Here is a 19,174-nt window from a genome sequence, read left to right on the forward strand (position 1 = left end):
AAACGTTTTAAGATTATAAGGATGTTTTTCATTGGTTTATTATATACTCTTGCGTTTACAAGCCTTTTCAGTTTCTTCTGTTCTTCACTTGTATAACCAAACATTTTCGTCTGCATAGTTATTTCCGTGCTTATTTTTGAAAAAGAATTGTATCTTGCAAGGATGAGTATAGGGCATCGTCTCGAAGACCAATGCGGAGCGCGATCATCTTTCGGCGTGGGGTCCGGGGCCCGCTTAAGGGCCCCGGGAAATTTTGGATTCTAGATGCTCTGTGGTGCAATCTGAGGCAATTCCTGGCCCCTCTTCTCCGGAGTTATTTGAGTAAATTGTTTTAAGATTATACGATTTTTTTCATTGATTAAAATATTAATTAAAGAAAAAAAAAAGGAATTTTTGTCTGCATGTCTTCGTGCATTATATTTTTTGAAAAAGGAATTGTAAAAACTTAGTTTGTAAACTGGTGTAAGGATGCTTTCTAATGTTTTGTTTCAAGTTGAAATTTTCAGTTTATCAACAAGAAGAAACCGCTTGAACATGTTAATTGAATTCAAGTTTAAAATTAGTGTAATTTAATCAAACTAAAACAGAGGAGCAATTAGCCTGCATTGTAACTTCACAGCTCAATTTTATCTCATGACTACAGAAATTAATCATACGGTCATCCAAGTTTCTCCCTCTTTTTTTTTGCAAGATGTAAAATGCCCAAACATTTTAAAGAAATGTTCTTTTAATTCAGTCCAGTTTCAATTTCAAGAACAGGGCCTATTACACGTGCATGTATTTGTAAATAAACCATCGGCAGATCGGCGGTGCAGCAAGACAAATTGTGTGAGACACTGCGTCTGGTCTTTACATTATAATAGACATCGGGTCTTTCGGCGCCATGATTGCAATTTCCACATGGTACAATTTTGAAGGTGGATTCGTCATTTAGTTATGTAAAAAAAAATTACAGTAAATAATTGTTGATGATAACATTGAGAAATAGACATCGGGAATAGGTGTATACCTCCCGGTCCGGCACGGGTGCCAGCCCGCGTCGCCACCGGCGAACTACGACCAAATTTATCTCGCTTGCAATTCAAAAAGCAACACACTTGCGTTCCGTTTAGCTTGCAAGAGCATGTCTCGAGTGCTAAAACTTGCCTTTGGGCAATAACTGCTGATTGTCTTTGTCCTCAGACAAACAAATCCCTTTTATGTACCAAACTTATCAGATTTATATTTTCTGCAATGCGTAGTTACGTCAAAACCCAACTTTTGGATCTCAACTTTCTTCGTTAAAAAACGTTTTATGGACGGATCCATGACCTTCAGGGGTGTTTCAATTTTTTCAGGGTTTTACATCGTTTCTCGAATAAAGTCTTTACGAAAATTATATGATGACGTGACGTTGAAGAAGTCAATTTAAAACAAGGACATGTTTTGGACTCCGTGAAAAAAGTATAATTTGTAATTCAAAAGCGCGTGGAACTGCTGGCAAATTGTTTTTACTAAAACACACCCTTGACCAATGGTGTGGTCCAAAGAGCACTGCGCAACCTGTGTTTGTCGCGCACATAATAATGCTGCCTGTTCGTAGAGAATAAATCGTGTATATACGTTCGTATGAATTGCATTTAATAACGGTATAGGCCTATGCAGGGTAATACGTACATACGTACGTACTAGTAGTACGGTACGGGGTACGTACGATGGGATTGTACGATGGGAGTACGTACGATGGGAGGTTCCCTCCTCCTTCCCTCACCTCCCCTCTTTTTCCCCCTTCATTCCTTTTTTTTTTTTTTTTTTTGACTCAAATTTGACGGGGGGCACGTGCCCCCGCGGCCCTCCCCTGGATCCGCGCCTGGTAGGGGCTGAAGCAGAAAGGAGGGGGGGGGGATAAACAACAGGTGCATAAGAGAACAAAACCTTCCATGTAAACGAGTATGGGTTAATAATGAACTTATATATGATGTGTTTAAGTTGTGCATAAAAATGATCAGCCTTGATGGTGAGTGATCTGAGAGAGTTATTAGAAGTAGACCCTTGGCAACATTAGAAAATAAAATGGGGATGATGTTTTTTGAAACTTAAAACTGGACTTCAATTCTCAGGAATACAGACTATATGCTTTGAGCAAAAGTACTTGTCTCTCACAAAACAAACAAATCAGAATGTTTAGAATATTGTGGGCTCCGCGCACAAGTACCCCCTCAACGGCAAGAAAGGGAAAATTGGGGGAGACCACTTTGAGTGACATTCAAACACACTGCCGAAGACGCCTGATGCTCACACGAAGACGCCATGGCTGTGTGCACATTCAGGATAAAATTTGTTGTGCGTAATTTGCATTTACGTTATTTGCGCGAAAACAAGTACGCCAGAGCGGGGTGTCTCGTCCACAGGGCTTTCAAAAGTGGTCAAACAGCGCCCTCTCTTGTTCACGCACAGAGCCCATAAAAAAAAGAAACATGATTATATTTGACAAAACCTTACCATCGGCACCTTCTTTCCACAATTCCATTATCTTCTTCAACACCTCCACCAGAATTTCCACCCGCCCCCCAAACGGAGGGTCTGTAACCACGACAACATCATCACCATGGTTACGATGCAAGAACTCCCGGCATACATCCCGGCTTGGTTCCCCTTCGAAGAAGTGGTGGTTGAACATGTTGTAACGACAGAACAGCGTTGGTGGGTAAAACTGACCCTGGACAAAAACAGACACAGATGAAATTTTCAAGTGTTTTCGCAAAGTTGATTTACGTGGTTTTTATCCTACCCTGTACCACCCAAACGTTACACCCTCCATTTCCCATTCATTGTTCCTCCCTTGATTTCGAAATTTGTATATGCAACATTTTTAATTGTGAGAAAAAAAGAAAGATAATCTTTGCCTACAAAACTTGTTACATGTATTTCTTTGCTACTTACTTGTACGGTTGTTAATTTTGACTCTTTGCATACCTCAAGTCGATACAGTTTATCAGATCAAAATACATTTGTAGTATATTATTTTACTTCAATCTCATGAGGGAAATTGATTATGGAGTCTAAGACTTTTTGAGTATTCCCATTTTAAACTTCCTGCTAGAAAACAGATCTCATTTTCCTCTGTGAATGACAGTAAATATCATAATGTAATGTGTTTTTTAAACATTTGGTTCAATCTATGCTCAATTTTATGAAGAAACTTTAGAACTTGAGAACCTATGAAAGTCCATCCACTTTCTCATTTTCCAGTTAAAAAAATTAGAGTAGGGGCTGTCAGAATAGGGTAGGTAGGGAAACCGGAAGCAGAACTATTATTTTTTTGGCCTTACCATCTTACAGACATCACTTAATTATTTTGTAAATATCTCATACTGAACCAAACTAAACTCGCAATGATCTTATCTAGTGTATACTCGTATACACATGTGGCATATGTTTGCTTACATATCTGTGATCGATGTCCAGTAGAAGACTGCTTAGACCACACGATCGCTTTGCCTGGATTGCTTCATGTAATCTGAAAACAAAAGCCAAAAGTTAGTTCTATGCGAGATAGAAATGCCTTCATCATATTTCGTATGACATACATTCAAGTTTTATACAATAGAACAAAAGTTTTCAAATTACTCCAGCTTATTTTCCCTTGCTTACATGGTTCTGCCCTGAATATAATTCTGATTTGTCAATTCCTTACAACCCTTCTAGGTACCTTAGGTCTGCGAATTCTTCCCTGCTTGTAGTGCCTATATACATAAAACATGGGCGGACGGTGCATTTTCTCGTGCTGGACCTATGTTGTGGAACAAACTTCCTCAAAATATTTGTGATATTTCGACCTCCCAAGAGTTTAAATGTGCTCTGAAGCCCCACCTATTTCAAGCAGCATTAGCTCGTTAAAAAAAAATGTGTAGCACAAATATGCTCCCTGAAATTCAGAGCACCCGGTTATCATGTAGTTTAGGACACCTCTATGTTTTACAAGTTCTGTTTATTAATCCAAAACCCTGCCCCCTTTCCCCAAATCTGATATCGGAATGGGGTCCTAAACTACATGATTACCGAAATGTGATAGATATTTGTTTTATAACTTTCAAGTTTCAATGAAACACAACTAGGTATGTACCTTGGCACTCCTACACATAACACACGGTTGAAGCCCAACTTCTTGACAGTAGACATCAGAAACTCAGTAGACTTTGTTGAAAATAGATATTGCTGAAAAAAAGCAAATTAAAGCAAGAAGTGTCAAAAACAAGGGAGATGTTACAAGATGTGTGCCTAGAAAATGAGGCAAAAACCAAAGGCTTTTTAAAAAATACACTTACAATGTATTCAAAGAAATGTGATATCTATAGGTATATATACATGTACGTAATAACTAACAATGCGGGCAACTGGCACATCATGGATTGGGGTGGGGGAGGGAGGGAAGTCTGGTTCCCTGACCAAATTGTCATTTGGACTTCAAAAATGGGGTCTGGTAAATAAAAGTGAATCTGGCATACATTGCCCAGAATTCCGGGTAATGTTAACTATATGCATGCCGTGCGTGGGTCTGCAACGGTAATGTTTGCGCGCACCGAGCCAGCCTGTTGCAAAATGGCAATAGGCCTGGCCACAAATGTGCAGTTTTGGAGGTAAAGAGCTTCGACTTTGGCAATTATCAATATCTCTTGCAATTATCAATATAGAGAGAAATATTGTTGTTCAATATTTACAACCTATGCAGTTGAAATGCTTGAAAGTTGCTTTCATGGAGAAACTGGTGATTTTGTGTACTTTTTGTGGTAAGACAAGTGTGATTTTCTTGACGATCGTGAGTTCAATCACCGGCCCGGCGTCCATTTCCGAATTGAACAGCAATTCAAAAATAAACAACCGTGATGCGTGCGCAGAGGCGATCAAATCAAAGGCTTTAAATGGGTGCTATTTACCGGTCCCCATATCTTTAGGGGGGCCGGGAAACAGTCTGGAGGGAGGGATGACCACCACCTGAATATAGGTGGCGCTGTTCATTACAGTTAACTTTAACCTTTAAGCAAGGGGTCGTGGGTTCGAGTCCCAACCGAGCAGTTTCTTTTCTTCTCACAATCACTCGGGACAACACTGAGTATACAGTGTTTATAAAAATACGTCAGTGAAGGGCAAACTCATTATACAATGCCTGAATAAATCCCTATCATCTGATTGGTGGATCGTTGATCACATGTCAGTGAATTATTCTTCCAAAGAAAGTTGGACAAACCAATTTTCAAAATGGCAGGCGGAGGTGACTCAATGACTGTTTCGTGACCCAACATAGTTATACACAAACAGCCGTCGTGAACGCTGTTATTATCCTCGTCCAAGATGTTTAGATTATTGAAAAAGTTGCGCAGCTCCACCAAGTTTCATGAAATTGATTGTAAGTTTATTGAGCAGCTGAGCAACAAATTGGTTGTTTCATAAAATTGGCTGCAGACCTTCCTCCAAGATGACAACTAAGTGAGTTGAGACTTGCTAACCAATCACTTTTCTATTTATACTCACAGCATTTGTTTTGCTGTTCTCAAGAGGAACCAACAGGTGTGATGGTTGCCTCAGCGCATCGTCGCTCAGTCCAGATCTGACTGTATGCTCAGCATGTTCCCCTGCTTCACTCAGACGAAGTAACAAGCTACAGTCTTGGCAGAACCGCCTTTTCTGCGGACTCAAGTCGTTTGTGGCCTCCATTCTGCAAAGAATGAAAAGTCTTCTTTTTTTTCTAGAACCAGGCCAGAACCTATGGGTACCACAATTGGTCCATGCTTTGTTTTTGGATTCTGCAATACAAGAAAGTTGTACTTTGACATCACAATTCGGCATCACCATTCGAAATTCAATTTTGATTAACAGTACCACTGGCTATGACTAAGCTCATACCAAAGTCAACACAGACAAGGGCACACAATTTCAGGCACAAGAAGTCTGACATTATGCAAAACACATCATGTGAGTTTTAACAAAACATTAGCATAAAACATAGCTCCAAGAATGGTTCAGAACAAATAAACAGCGGAAGCAGTTTCAGAGAGTTGGAAACATTAGAAAATTAGACAGAATACATGTGTACCACTTTGAGGACTCATAAATAAATGTAGCCATATGTGTGAGTTCGTGAAAGATCACTGTCACACAAGAAAGCTCAAAGAAGCCAATTTGCGGTTTCAGGTTAAGGGAGGTAAACGCACAAGTTTGCATACCCCTGGTGTCATGTATTGTCCATCCCAGGGACCCCCTTCCCCCTGAATTTCCACGGCCAGGCAATTTTAGGATTTTTGGTCATCCCAAATTCCCCCCCCCCCCCCAGATACCATGTGTTTCATAAGTACATCAGTTAATGATTGATTTAAGTCCACCTGGAACACAGTCTTGGCTCAAGACTGGAGTTGTTTTTTGTCCAGATCCCTGACAAGCGCTGTCAAGCCACTGAGGGATGAGAGAGCCCTATCAACAAGTTCAATTAAATCTAGTCTTAGCAACTTTGGCGGAAGTTTTCCTTCCCCCCTCCCCCCCCTATGTACCTTTGGTAAAAGTCCTCATGGCTCTTCCATGGCTGTTGTGCCCTGTTATACTCCTCTCTGACCTTTGACCTAGCCTCGGACACCTTCTCATCAGCTGACTGGAAGAAGTTGCAGTCCTTCCTGTCCCGACACGCTGAGCAGGCGTAGTACCGTTGTCTCTTGTGATGGCCTTTGGCTGTGTAGCGCTCAAAGAGGAGTGTCGGACCTGATGAGTAATTTTCACATTATATTTTGACCTTATCAACTACACGGGGGTGGGAATCATGCGGTGGGGGGCTGGAGGGATGACAGAAATGATCTAAATGTACATGTATGTCTTTGAATCGAACACTAAATGGGCCAGTGCTTTCACATGTGTAAAAACTTACCACGACTAATACCAGGCCAAACTAATGTACAGCCCAATCATGGCATGCTGTCGCTTTTATCATTAGAACTAGAAGCACTGCCGGTGGCATTTTTGTACATTGTATGACGTGACAAATAGAAAGGTTGCACACCGGCATGACAGGGAGTTGCACTAAAAAAAAATCTTTTTGGGGAGGGAGGGGGGGTCAACTGGATCGAATAGTCATTTTGAGAGGATCCTTTGCTGCATAAAGGATTTATAAGCTGTGATCAGGCGATACAAGGTGACTTTTGGCTTGTATTTGAACGGAAATGGAAAATATCCCCGAGAAACATGACCATCACCTGACATCCGCATTCTTTCTAAGCATGGTTAGTATTTCCTGCTCTTATGGCTAATCCCATTCCCAATAAAGCTGGAAATTTCAAGCTACAATAGTCCCATAAATGTGACGGTAATACTGGACTACCTCTGTATTAACCTTCACAAATCCACATTATTTGGACGGAGAGTCCGTTGCTAAGGGAGCCGAAAATCCATTCGAAATCGCAATTATTTTGTCACTTTATACTCACACAATGCCGTCTACAACTGCTTAATATCAACAAAACGTTAAATTTGGCACCTTCAGAGGTCTAGTTATCTTGTAATTTCGAGTTGAGTTTGGACAACTTTTACAGCAATTGACGTCATGGGTTGTGATAAATCGGGCCCTCACTAGCTTGCATCAAATTTTGACAATGTGCATTTGTACGGCTATTCAGCTGTTGCCTGTCATTCAGTTTTGGTCAAAAGTGTATGTATGTCTACCCCATCCCCCCCCCCACCCACCATACCCCCCCACCCCCCCCCAAGCTTTTCAAATTCACGACATCACCCATCATTCCCCCCCCCCCACAAACACACACAAATATGTGTTCACTGTCGATCGTCATGATCGTGGACATCCTACATTTGTCCTATTGTCCCTCTTTTGTCATGTTTGTTTGCACTCTAAGTTTTTAGGAAGACTCCCATACACGACCCCAATCGCGGACGTATGCTGGGAATCGTGGACGATATTGTTCTTTTTTGTTCTCTGGTATTTTTCGTCCACGATTTGAAAAGATGAACACGTACACACAAAAATGCCCAACAAACATGACAAACTAGGCAAGAGAGCACAGATTTAATATCAGATTCTTAATTGCAATCAAATCAAATCAAATCAAATACAAACCATGAGGACAATGTGGCGAATTACGTTCAAGAGAGACGTCCACACCTAGACTGCTCGACGCATTTGCTGCACACATTCTACTTAATTTGCTACCGACATGAGCGATGTTAACAGGTTAATAAACGACTCAGGATTTTGACACTGTTTACACTTTACACGTGCGCGTAATACAGTCATGAAATGTGCACGGTTAATGGCCCGCCTAGTTTTGTGTAGCGCCCTCAAGCGATAAGTCCGTGCATGAACTAGATGGCGCTTTTTGTGATCACTTTCGCGAGCGAGCCCAGCGCGGTTGCGATATTTTTTATTACACAACTATCTGGGGTACCTTGTGCACTTTCCTATGGGGCATTTTTATTAAAACCAGGCTGGAGTGGAGGCTACTATTTTTCAACTTGGTACGGATTTCGGACTAAATTTCCCTTTTTAAAAAAATCCTCCAGAGCCACGGATATTCGCCCCTAGGTTGGGGGGGGGGGGGGGGGGGGCGGGGGGGGGGGGTGGGTGGAGTGGGGTGAGCAAGGGGAGGGAGGAGGGGGACACACTGCGCGCGGCGGGTACTGATCCGCTTGTGCATCCCCGAATCCATATAGGGAACATCGGAGGAATAACTAGATTAAAAAGAATAACTGAATCCAACCGGATTTTGGTAGAAAATTAGGCTCCATGGGTTCCTCCTATAAACTATTAATATAGCTGCATGTTCATTACAAAAGATTAACTACTTTGACAATATCATATTATATTATTCGCATGACTTGAGATCGCGACAGCTACTTTTATTCTGCAGTCTGGGAAAATAAGTATCGAACTTGAGTGGACCAGCCTTCAACGATCATTGCTGACCATTTATCCAGCATTTATTTTACCACCATTAAGGATCTTCAATTGTCATCTGGCAACCGCTTTTATCAATTAATGCGATGACGAGGAATACGCGAAGCATGGGAGTTTTAGCAGGTGATTCGATAAAAAAATTGATGGGTCATATTATAATAAAAGGCCGATTAATGGCAGGCTCGACGGGAAAAATTAATAATTTTCCCCAATATGCCTATATACGTCCCATATACACATTAATTATATATAATGACTAATTCAGGGATTCCCTAATTGAATATTTCAATTTGAGGCCTATTTTGAACAATGCTAATGCAGGCATTTTTTGTTGTTGACTTGCAGCGGCAGACCTGGGGCCAAATTCACAAAGGCCTCGCAAATATATAGCGAAGCGAAAGCTTAGCGAACTACTTGCGAAATCGCTAGCTTAGCGATGGGTAGTATTCACAAAGGTTTCAGCAAAGCTTTCGCTAAAATTGCGGAATGAATCGCTAAGTTGGCGAACCTTCACAAAGTCTAAACAGTGAGTTCTTATTAAGATTTTTTAACTTGGGTCATACATCAGCGAACACACCAAACGATGTGTTATGTAATCACTAGGTTCTTTGAGCAGCCATTTCATTCGACCCAAAATAGGTACACGTGCATGGTTACACTGCCAAAGACGGGCAGCAACATAAAGGAAAGCTCGATTCTCCCAATAGTGGAGCGGCATAGCCCCATTCCAAGAATTTTGCACTTGTGTGTGATATAAGCAACTTCGCATGTTGGTTCTTCGTGCCTTCTTTTTTTTTTTTTTTTTTTTTTAGATATGGAGGCGTTTCATATTTGACCTCTGGTGACCTTTGCGAGGTCGACGATCTTTACATACTCTATTTATAACAACTTTTCTTCAAAACTTCACTTTCCTTTGACCCAAGTCTACGTATTAGATCGTCATACAATGGAAATAATAAACAGATGTGGGAACAATTCATATCTGACCTCTGGTGACCTTTTATAGGTCAATGACCTTTGTAAGGCCAAAAAAAAAAGTCTCCGGTTTCTGGTATGGAGCTTGCCCAAAAAGTGGTGCGGCGACGCGGCTTTTTTTTTTTTTTTACCTGTTTTTTTTTTGCTTCAAATGTCGGCTGATGACTGCAAATGGTGCCCGACTAAACCTAGTGCAAATATATGGGAGTCCGGAGAGGTCACATAAAGATTATTCTCGATCATAACCCCATCTAAAAACACGTTAAAATTGTGCAGCAGCAGGATTCCAGTCAAACCAGTGAGTTTGGCGGTTTTGAGACATCATCTTTTATTGAAAAAAAAACTTTTTCATTTTGCCGACGCGCATGGCTACGGCGACGCGCGCGCATACCAGAAACCGGAGACTTTTTTTTTGGCCTAAGCCTTATTTATAGCTATTTGTAAGATAAACTCTTTAAACCCCAACTTGTTTTCACGATTCAAGTCCAAATGGTAGGTGTTCATGCTATGAAGACAATTGTCCATATATAGGACAATTCAAGTTTAACCTCTGGTATCCCAATACGAGAGTTCATAACCTTTGTAAACCCTATCTATAGATATGAATAAAATTTACTCTTTTAAATGCCACTTTCTTGTGACCCAAGTCAAAAAGTTAACTCTTTGTGCCATAAAAAAATTCAGATGTGGGGACATCATATCTGACGTCTGATACCCTTGGAAGGTCAGTGAACTTCGTATATCTTAGTTGTCGCTATTTATCATCACTATATCTTTCTAACGCGTTGGTTCGGTCAGAAAGACCCTATTTTGGCGTAATTCGTGACGGAGTTCTTCATCCAGTTCGAGCAACAGCGCCATATTGTCAGTTACGAGGAGTTAGCGACGACATCGGACTCGTCGCAAAAAATAGCGCGTTAGCGAACCTTTTGCGAAGAGATTGCGAAATTGCAAAGATGGCGAGGGCTTTGTGAATAACGTGCAAACATTTGCGCGGTGTTTGCGAAAATATGGCGGATTCGCTAACATTTGCGAAGTGTTTGCAAAGCACACCTTTTGTGAATACGAAATTAGCGTGAGCGAGGTGTTTGCGACTTCGTTAACTTTGCGAAACCTTCGTGAATTCGGTCCCTGGAACTAAACGGCCAGGGTACGGTCTGCGAGCAGATTCATCAACGAATTATACAAAACAAGACTGCGTCCAGTCGAGTTTCTGACCGGCCATTCTGACTCCCCTCACTTGGCGGATTTTTGTGAAAGTATTTTTTTCAGTAAGTATTTCCATAAATGGAAAGAGAGTTTTGACATCAACCCAAAAAGAAAACCAGTTCAAAATCCGCCATGCGCCGTGGAAATCGGCCTACAGTTTCCTGTATGCATAATAATCGTCAGTTTTGAAGAGCGCCCCCATTTGGAAGACTCCCCCCCGCCCTTTTTTTTTTTTACGGAGGCCAAGTGTCCGGAGAAAAAAACAACATGTCTACATTTCGGCGCGGACGTGCGGTTGCACCCTCCCCCCCGGCATATGAAGCTGGATACTAAAATTGAGCAAATCTATACAACATAGTACCCAACACGTGACTCTTCTTAGTAACCAATAATTGAGAAAATGCTAACTAACAACTTGTCAAAAATGATTGACCATTTTTCAGTTAATGGCTTACCAACAATTGATTCTTTACATTTACCCAAGTAATGGATGATTAAAAGTATACCCAACTGTTCCGTCTGTAATATTTCCCAAGTTTTAGATAAACGTGTTTGCCCAACGGCCGCTGGGCATTTTTCGCTCGAAAGATGTGGACGTTGACTATTGTACCAATTAAGTTTGGGTAAAAAGTTGGGCAAAATTTGACCATTTCATTGGCAGTGTATCCAATTGACCAACCAACAGCTTAATTAGTCCACATTTCTGATCGAGATGACGTCACACTATTTCTGAAGTCAGAAATAATATTCTTTGAGACTGTCAGGAACGTTGAATTGTCACTTACTGCTGCCAGTATGATAGTGAGTACCAGGGACAGATGGGTTAGCTGTCATGAGGGGAGGGGGTAGCAGGAATGTGCTTACCTGTTGTTTTCCCTTCTTGCGGCTCCAAATATCCCCAACCTCGTCCCCAGGGTGTCGAGCAGTACGTGCTCACCCTGGTATTGGATCATTTGCATGTCCGACATTTTTTGACACGTCGTATGCAAATCAGGAATAGTCTGGTGGCTGCCTGTGCTTTACGTTGGCGTTTGGTTTTGTATGCGGTGGCTGGGGTAAAACATAAGATACGTAACACGATTTTTTTTTCAAAGTTTAATGTTACAATCTTCTCCTGCCAAAATTATACAGTATCACTTTTCATATTAATATAAGCAAATTGGAAAGGTCAGGATTATTTTGGGAAGGTGTGGACGTAAAAATTAAAATGAACGTGAAAACATACATACAACTTTTTATCTATTTTATTAGATGCTTTTTAATGACAGTCGATGCCATTTTTCAATGTACATTACTCGTTTTGAACAGCTTTCTCTTGCACAGTGCATTTCTATATTTTTTATTGTCAAACGATGGTATGATGTCAGTTTTGTCTGATGTTATTTGTCTGATCTGCTTACTCGATAGTTCCTAATTAACTCACACACCTATTTATCTATTTTGGGTTTTTTTTGCTTTTCAATGACAGTCGATGCCCTTAGGCCATGCGTTGTATGTTCTGAGCAGTTTTCTAATGTAAATTTGTGGTGTATTCAGGGTATATTTTGTCAGTTTTATCTGGTACTTCTTAATATTTTAATGTTATTAATGGTTTTTTTAACGGAATTCCTTTTTTTCCAAATACTGTAAATTACCCAGGCCTTACTATTGGAAACGAGGTTGAAAAGAAAGTAAGCCCTGTGGACGAGGTTGCTATGTATACCGCCATAACGGTAGCGTACTTCAGGAATGCTACGGAGACGAGGTTGGAGCGTCGTGTACCTGGTACCTCGCCCAAAAAGTTTGATGAACCTTCTTATCCTGCCTCATCGATTTTCGATGTTACGTCAGTCTTCAAACATGTACCAGTCACCGACAGGGGATCTATGTGCTAGTCTGCACAATAGACAATTTACATGTGAATTATTGCCATTCACGCATTCCGAGTAGCCGGGAATAAAAGAGGTAAAAACAATCCACTGAAGTATGCCCACAAAATAGCGAATCGTTGACCGGATGAAATCAAATATTTGAACCTTAAAAACCAGAATAATAATACAATATGCCTAGTCTTGAAGTAAACAATTTGTGCTGAACGAAGGCTTTGCAACTGCAGAAAGGTTAAAAAAGAATAAACATAAAAGTGAGCTGTGGGCAAAATAATGTGCTTTCGTGGAGTAGGCCTAAGCATTTTTGTCTGCAGTTATTCAAAATATTTTAGTCTACGAATTTTAGCATAAGTTAAAAAATTAGAATGCATGGAAAATTAATGACCGAAACGTTTTACGCACCGATCAAATTAATAAGAAAATTCCCCGTGCGGGTTCGTTTATGCCCAAAACGAAAGCCCTTATCAGATAGTTGCAGACTCCCAAAATTGAAATAAAGTAGTTTGTTTCGTTAAAACAAAACATACAAATTGAAACTTCCTGAGGATTTAAAAAAAAAGTATTTTTGGAAGAGCACGGGTATCAACTTTAACGGTAATTATCCTAAATGTTGGCTCGCCATGCGGGAGGCCTGAGGCTAAGTCTACAATTGGTGTTTACGTCATTGATAGTTTCATCGTCTCAAGTGACAAACACGGGCATCAAGTTATTGCTCGAGCGCCTTATATTACGGTTACCCATTGGGTCCGTAGACTATTAGTCTCGGATCGAGTCTTACAGTCGCGCTAATGTCAGCAACAATGTCAGCAAGTGGATAGGACTTCGCGCTAGACCGCGTTGTCAAAGAAGAGGTTTCAGGCTTGAATCGAGTCTAACGGTTGCTATTGGATTTGATAAACCGCTATTCATTGTTACGCAATGAACTGAGTCACCATCTGAATAGCAGGGGCATGTTTTGTGAGCGCGTAAAGCTATTGTGACGTGTTAACCTGACTGTTCGCTTAACAGCACGGAGACAATACAGCCCACACGGTCCATCTACCTGGTGTTACCGGAGAGTTGAAACTGGCTTTATCTTCTTGTCGATTAAATCTTATCATACAAATCCTTGATGTGCCTGTAATATATTTATCAGTGGGGACTGGAGTGCTGATTAGAATTGTACAGGCATTCGCATAATGTAACGGCACTGATCTTTGCTTAGTACCAAAGCATTAACGCAGAGCGTTGAGCACAGGTGGAATTTGTACCGCGACCGAGTCGTTGGTGTGTTGGCCTATAGAGAGACACTGCCCGGTATGGCAACACAAGCACGAGCAGACTCGCCTAGGAGGATGGCGTGGGAAAAAGGCAACGATAAGCCCGCGGCAAAGGTGATGCTGTGGTCCGCTCCCAGATCCCTCTCCACGGTGTTTGAAAGGTCCATCATCGCTTTGGAAACATCGGATGTTTATAATGAGATGTACACGGCAGCCTATCTGTTCGGCCCGGAGCGGCTATGGCTCAAGAAAATCCCCTCCCTCGCCCCGACCCTCTCCCACGCAAAAGTGACCAAGAAACTCAACACGGCATCTCAGAAGAGCTACACCGCCAGTGTCTTATTCGCCAAAGATTTTGCCTTTGCGGTGCAGGGGCACTTCGACGAACTCCCAGAGGACTTCATGCACACCTTCCTAATACGAAACCCAGTGAAGGTGTTCACTTCTCTCAAGCCAAGATTGGAGGCGTCCAGGCTGTCCAAGATGGTTGTCGGTACGAGCATACTGGGCTGCATACCAGCTGAAGGCTACACTATCAAGGAACTTTACGATCTCTTTGAGTACATGGAGCACAAGACCAGGAAAACGCCGATAGTCATCGACGCCGATGATCTACTCAGTGATCCTGAAGGGATGATGCGGCAATACTGCTCGGTGACAGGCATCCCGTACGACGAGAAAATGTTGCGGTGGAAGCCGGCAAAAGCCTCCGAACTCAGGTGGCACTGCCCAAGAGTACTACGGGTGTCCAACTTGATGATGGGCTGGTACAACGCCGCTCTCGGCAGCTCGGGGTTTAGGAAACCCACACCCAAGAAGATTGACGTGAATGAACTGCCTGCTGAGCTCAGAGAAGCCATAGACTTTACCACGCCGTACTACCAAGCTATGTACAAGATCAGGCTCCGGCCGGAGAAGCAAGACAGCACGGACTGATTGTAAGTTTTCTGAGCGGCGTTACTTGTTAAAATTCACCTTATGGATTGCCCTTCTCCTCATGCGAGTCAGTAGAGTGGGTCCTGTGGCAGACTGGGACCTTGAGTGCAGAAAAAACAAACATGCAAAACAAAATTAGGTCAACTTAAACTCTAGTTGGCAAAATTTTCCAAAATGTTCATGAGACAAGGATAAGGTCCTCGGTATTTCACCAGCCAAGTTTGAGGTCTCAATTCAAATTTCAAAAGGGACTTTTATTCAATATTTTGCACCTGACAGTGAAGCCACGCGATTTCAATTTGAAGTCAAAGACTAGACTAGTACATGTCCAACCTTTTTGAAAAGATTGACCCTTCTGGATGACAGAGAAGAGAATGTTAGAAATAAAGACTGGGTACCCGATGTTTCTTTTGAAACAGTTGGATTGATGCAGTCATGACATTATCAAAAGGGTGGTGGACAGGTTGTTTCTTGTGCTAGTCTATTTTCTTGTATTGCATGTTTCAAATATGTGTTGAGACTCTCATACACAGTATTTGGAGTCCTAAATTTTCGGACTATTACTGTAGTAGCTTCTATGGACCATTATCATGTTGCGGCCATCTTGCTTTTTTCCCCATTCAAATCAACGTAACCAAATCGGGGCTGGAAGGGGAAATAGTCTGGTTTCTTTTTGCACAAAAAACCATGACCATTCTGTACCGTGATTGGATACAGGGAACATGACTGAAATGGTGGCTGCATGATAAAGGTCTCTGAATATGCAGATATTTTTGCAGATATATAACATAAAAATATCTTTTTCCTATACTTTAACCGTGCACTGGTGTTGCATACGACCCTGTTAATTAAGCAGTTCAAGTTCAATACAAAGTTTAAGCAAATTTGATATAAAAAGTGTGTTGATATTAAATATTTGTGAAAGACAACAACTGTTAATAACAATATGGGCCTATACTTCAGGAAAAGGATTCGACAAATAAAATCATTTCCAAACTCTTAAGACAATACAGTTAAAATTACTCTGATAATTGATGTGTATGCGTAGATGAGGCAGAACGGTCTTGTTTTTCGGTACTCCATTTAAGTGTTGAATAATTTCTGAGTGGGGATTTTGACTTGATAAAGAAGACGAGTGTTCTGACACACAAAAAGACCTTAATTTCCCAATTTTTATTTATAGTTTTCCAAAAATTGAATCTATAGAAAATGATTATATTCCATTGTATTTGGTGATAAGGGCAATCACTCTTTGAGTATGGATATTGTTTCCGGCAACAATAAAATATATAAACTTAAAAAAATAATGTGAATTTTCAAATACAATATTGTACACATAGCCATGCCAGACACGCAATCTTTTATACTCATGGAGGCCCCCTTCAATGGCTTAAGCATTGTGCTTAGCTATTGTACAGATAATCCGTCTCGGGCCAGTTAATTTGTACAATAGCTGGCATAGTGCTTTCACCATTAATGGGGGCCTCTGTGAAAGTACTGTGATGGCGTGATCGGAAAGTGGTCCGTATGCAATGGATATGGATTAAACTACAACCCTCGTACAATTACCGGTCACCGAGTACATACATGTAAATGTACATACAAAAGAAATTCGCCCAAGGCTCATGGCCAAGGTCTTGCTGTGGAAGCCATAAACAAACTTTTGTCACTGTTCTGCCATTGAAAAGTTTGAAAAGTAAAGGAAAACTGTACAATCTCGAATGCAAATAAGGGCAAGGATATTTTCTATCGCAAAACCGACATATGGCGGAGTTTAATTAAACCGATACTTGTAGACTTTGAACTTTAATTCCGCGTGGACGTAAGTCTTTAAAGCAATATTGAAAATATTATCTATGGTGATCAAAACGTGATAGTAATGGTCATCATCGTACGGTTATTTCTTGGCCAATTCTAGATGTTGGATAGATTTACAGTTCACTTAACTTCATGTAGCTCAAGTAATACAGTATTTGATGGTATTAACCAGCCTCAAATATACAAGGTGCATTTTGGTTCGAAATTGGACATAAAGGTGTACTAATGTACCAGCAGTTAAGGATCTACGGGCCAAATTCCTTTTCTGCCAGGTCACAACCTTATATCGATAGGTAGCTTGTTTTCTTGGTGCATTTTCAGGTGTGACATGACCTCTAAAAAGTGCAAAGGTCTCCATGCACCATTTAGTGCACTCCCTGCAGTGGGTCATCGTTGGTACCCTGGTTACACTACGAATTCCATGTGTGTTTATAGTAACACTCTATATGGGAGCAATAATCGACAATGATAATAGAGCACATGCGAAGAATTCAGATGCTGCAGTGCAGGTATACCATAAAAAACATAGAGCTTCTCATCTTTTATGTGATCACTCTTTCAGAACAATTCATTTTAGATTCAAATCATTCAGTTCTTCGCTGTATATGGTAAATATACTTTTATCATACATAAAGTTGTAGTCGTTTTTTTCCTTTGCCGACAACTGTTGTAAGCACTGTGGGCTGAACATAATTCGAAGAAATTTCCCCTCAAAACCTACTTTTTTTTCCTATTGAAAAAGATTTACATGTATCTCATTTTGCATCTGAATTCTTCCTGGAAATTTGGAAAATGGGTTTCGTGGCCAGATCAACAAGGGTAATAATTTTAAAGGCTTTAAAGAAATTGGTATCAACCTCTAAATAAGCAAATTATCTTTATTGTTTAATTTTTGTTTATTGTAACACCCTTTGACGAAACGTTATGTAATTAAGGAGCTGAACACTTGTTAAAAATAACACATATGTTGGTCACTCACTATTACAAGAATGCATCTACATGAACATAATATTACTGTTAAGGGCACTATCATGTACATGTTTAATGTTCTGAGTGACGTCAACGCTGCAGTTTCAATTTTGGTAAAAAATAAATGGTCCGCGAGTTCTGTACATCTGTACACTGTGCACACACGATGCAGTGTATTATTCTCGCCACAATAACCCCCGCAGAGATATAAGGTCCATGCTTCACAATGCTAGTGTGGTATTCAAGAGTGTTTGCACGATGGCGAGCGGCTCCGAGTGACGAGTACTACAAACTAAAAAGCAAACACGAAATTTCATTAGACAACTGCCTCCCTCGGCACTTAATGCGTTACCTATTAAAACGGTGCTGTGATTGGTACCGAGTCCTGCGTAGGGGAAAAAATGGCGAACACCAAAAATATTCAATGTACAGCAGCCAACGTTTATGACATAGGCGAAATGTTTTCACTTAATGAAGGCCTGCTGTACATTTTCAATGAGAGCATTTGCTCCTAAATCACTAAAGCCATTATTTGTTCAAATAAAATATCGCATCACACGGATCCTAAATTCCAACAGTTTTGAGAATGAACGAAATCGATACACGTACATGTACATGAACGTAAAACGCTCAACACTTGTCACTGTTCAAAGATGCACAATATTCCTCCTCAATTTGTTTAGTCCAAACAAAAATTGCGCAATATAATCACCAATGTCTTAAATTTCAATGTACATTCAAGGTGTGGTTTTTGTGTACAATAAGTTATTTAGTTCAGTTATGTACGTAGACATTGAGGATTTTCGATCCGTCTGGAATGCCTTCTTAAACCCTGTTGAACATTTTGAACCCCTGTTGACACAAGGTTATCGCGTCCCCTTTGTTGATGCATTTGTGATGCTTGTTTGCCGTCTTCTGTTATCGCACCTGTCATTCTTCACAACAGAAGGGTGAAGTCATTATTTATTCAATTCTTCGGAGTGGGAAAATGCTTGTGACTGGTATCCACAAATGTATATACATATGTAATCTCAATAACTGTTTAATATTTTTTTCCTATAGACTAGGATTCATTCCTGTCAGTAAATTATGTAAGACGTTAATTTGCAATAACAAGTGTATGTTATAAAGAACTTAATCCATGCATTGTATTTCACGGAAGTGGAAAAAAATCATTTTATTCATAAATTACTTTTCAACGCGATGTACCT

At 40.7% G+C, this 19,174-nt stretch overlaps 2 protein-coding genes across 4 annotated transcripts in view; one reads left to right on the forward strand and one right to left on the reverse strand.

Annotated features, from left to right (window-relative positions):
* The window catches only part of LOC119741035 (rRNA N6-adenosine-methyltransferase ZCCHC4-like), a 53,429-nt gene extending 45,123 nt beyond the window's left edge, over positions 1–8,306 (reverse strand). The window contains exons 1-6 of one of the 3 annotated variants that reach the window (XM_038216629.1): positions 8,117–8,306; positions 6,525–6,729; positions 5,512–5,695; positions 4,106–4,197; positions 3,427–3,499; positions 2,482–2,698 (exon numbers count right to left, since the gene is read on the reverse strand). In XM_038216629.1, coding sequence (XP_038072557.1) covers positions 2,482–2,698; positions 3,427–3,499; positions 4,106–4,197; positions 5,512–5,695; positions 6,525–6,729; positions 8,117–8,168 — 823 coding nt within the window. In that variant the 5' untranslated portion in view covers positions 8,169–8,306. Of the gene's footprint in view, positions 1–2,481; positions 2,699–3,426; positions 3,500–4,105; positions 4,198–5,511; positions 5,696–6,524; positions 6,730–8,092 lie in introns of all 3 variants that reach the window. The other 2 variants (XM_038216628.1, XM_038216630.1) reach the window with 2 other exon arrangements.
* Positions 8,307–13,967: 5,661 nt separating this feature from the next.
* LOC119740401 (branched-chain-amino-acid aminotransferase-like protein 2) lies at positions 13,968–17,518 on the forward strand. The gene has a single exon (XM_038215691.1). The coding sequence runs from the start codon at positions 14,280–14,282 to the stop codon at positions 15,174–15,176; it is 897 nt and encodes a 298-aa protein (XP_038071619.1). The 5' UTR covers positions 13,968–14,279; the 3' UTR covers positions 15,177–17,518.
* Positions 17,519–19,174: the final 1,656 nt, after the last annotated feature.

The sequence above is a fragment of the Patiria miniata genome, unplaced genomic scaffold (assembly GCF_015706575.1).
Source record: "Patiria miniata isolate m_02_andy unplaced genomic scaffold, ASM1570657v1 HiC_scaffold_5, whole genome shotgun sequence".
NCBI lineage: Eukaryota > Metazoa > Echinodermata > Asteroidea > Valvatida > Asterinidae > Patiria > Patiria miniata.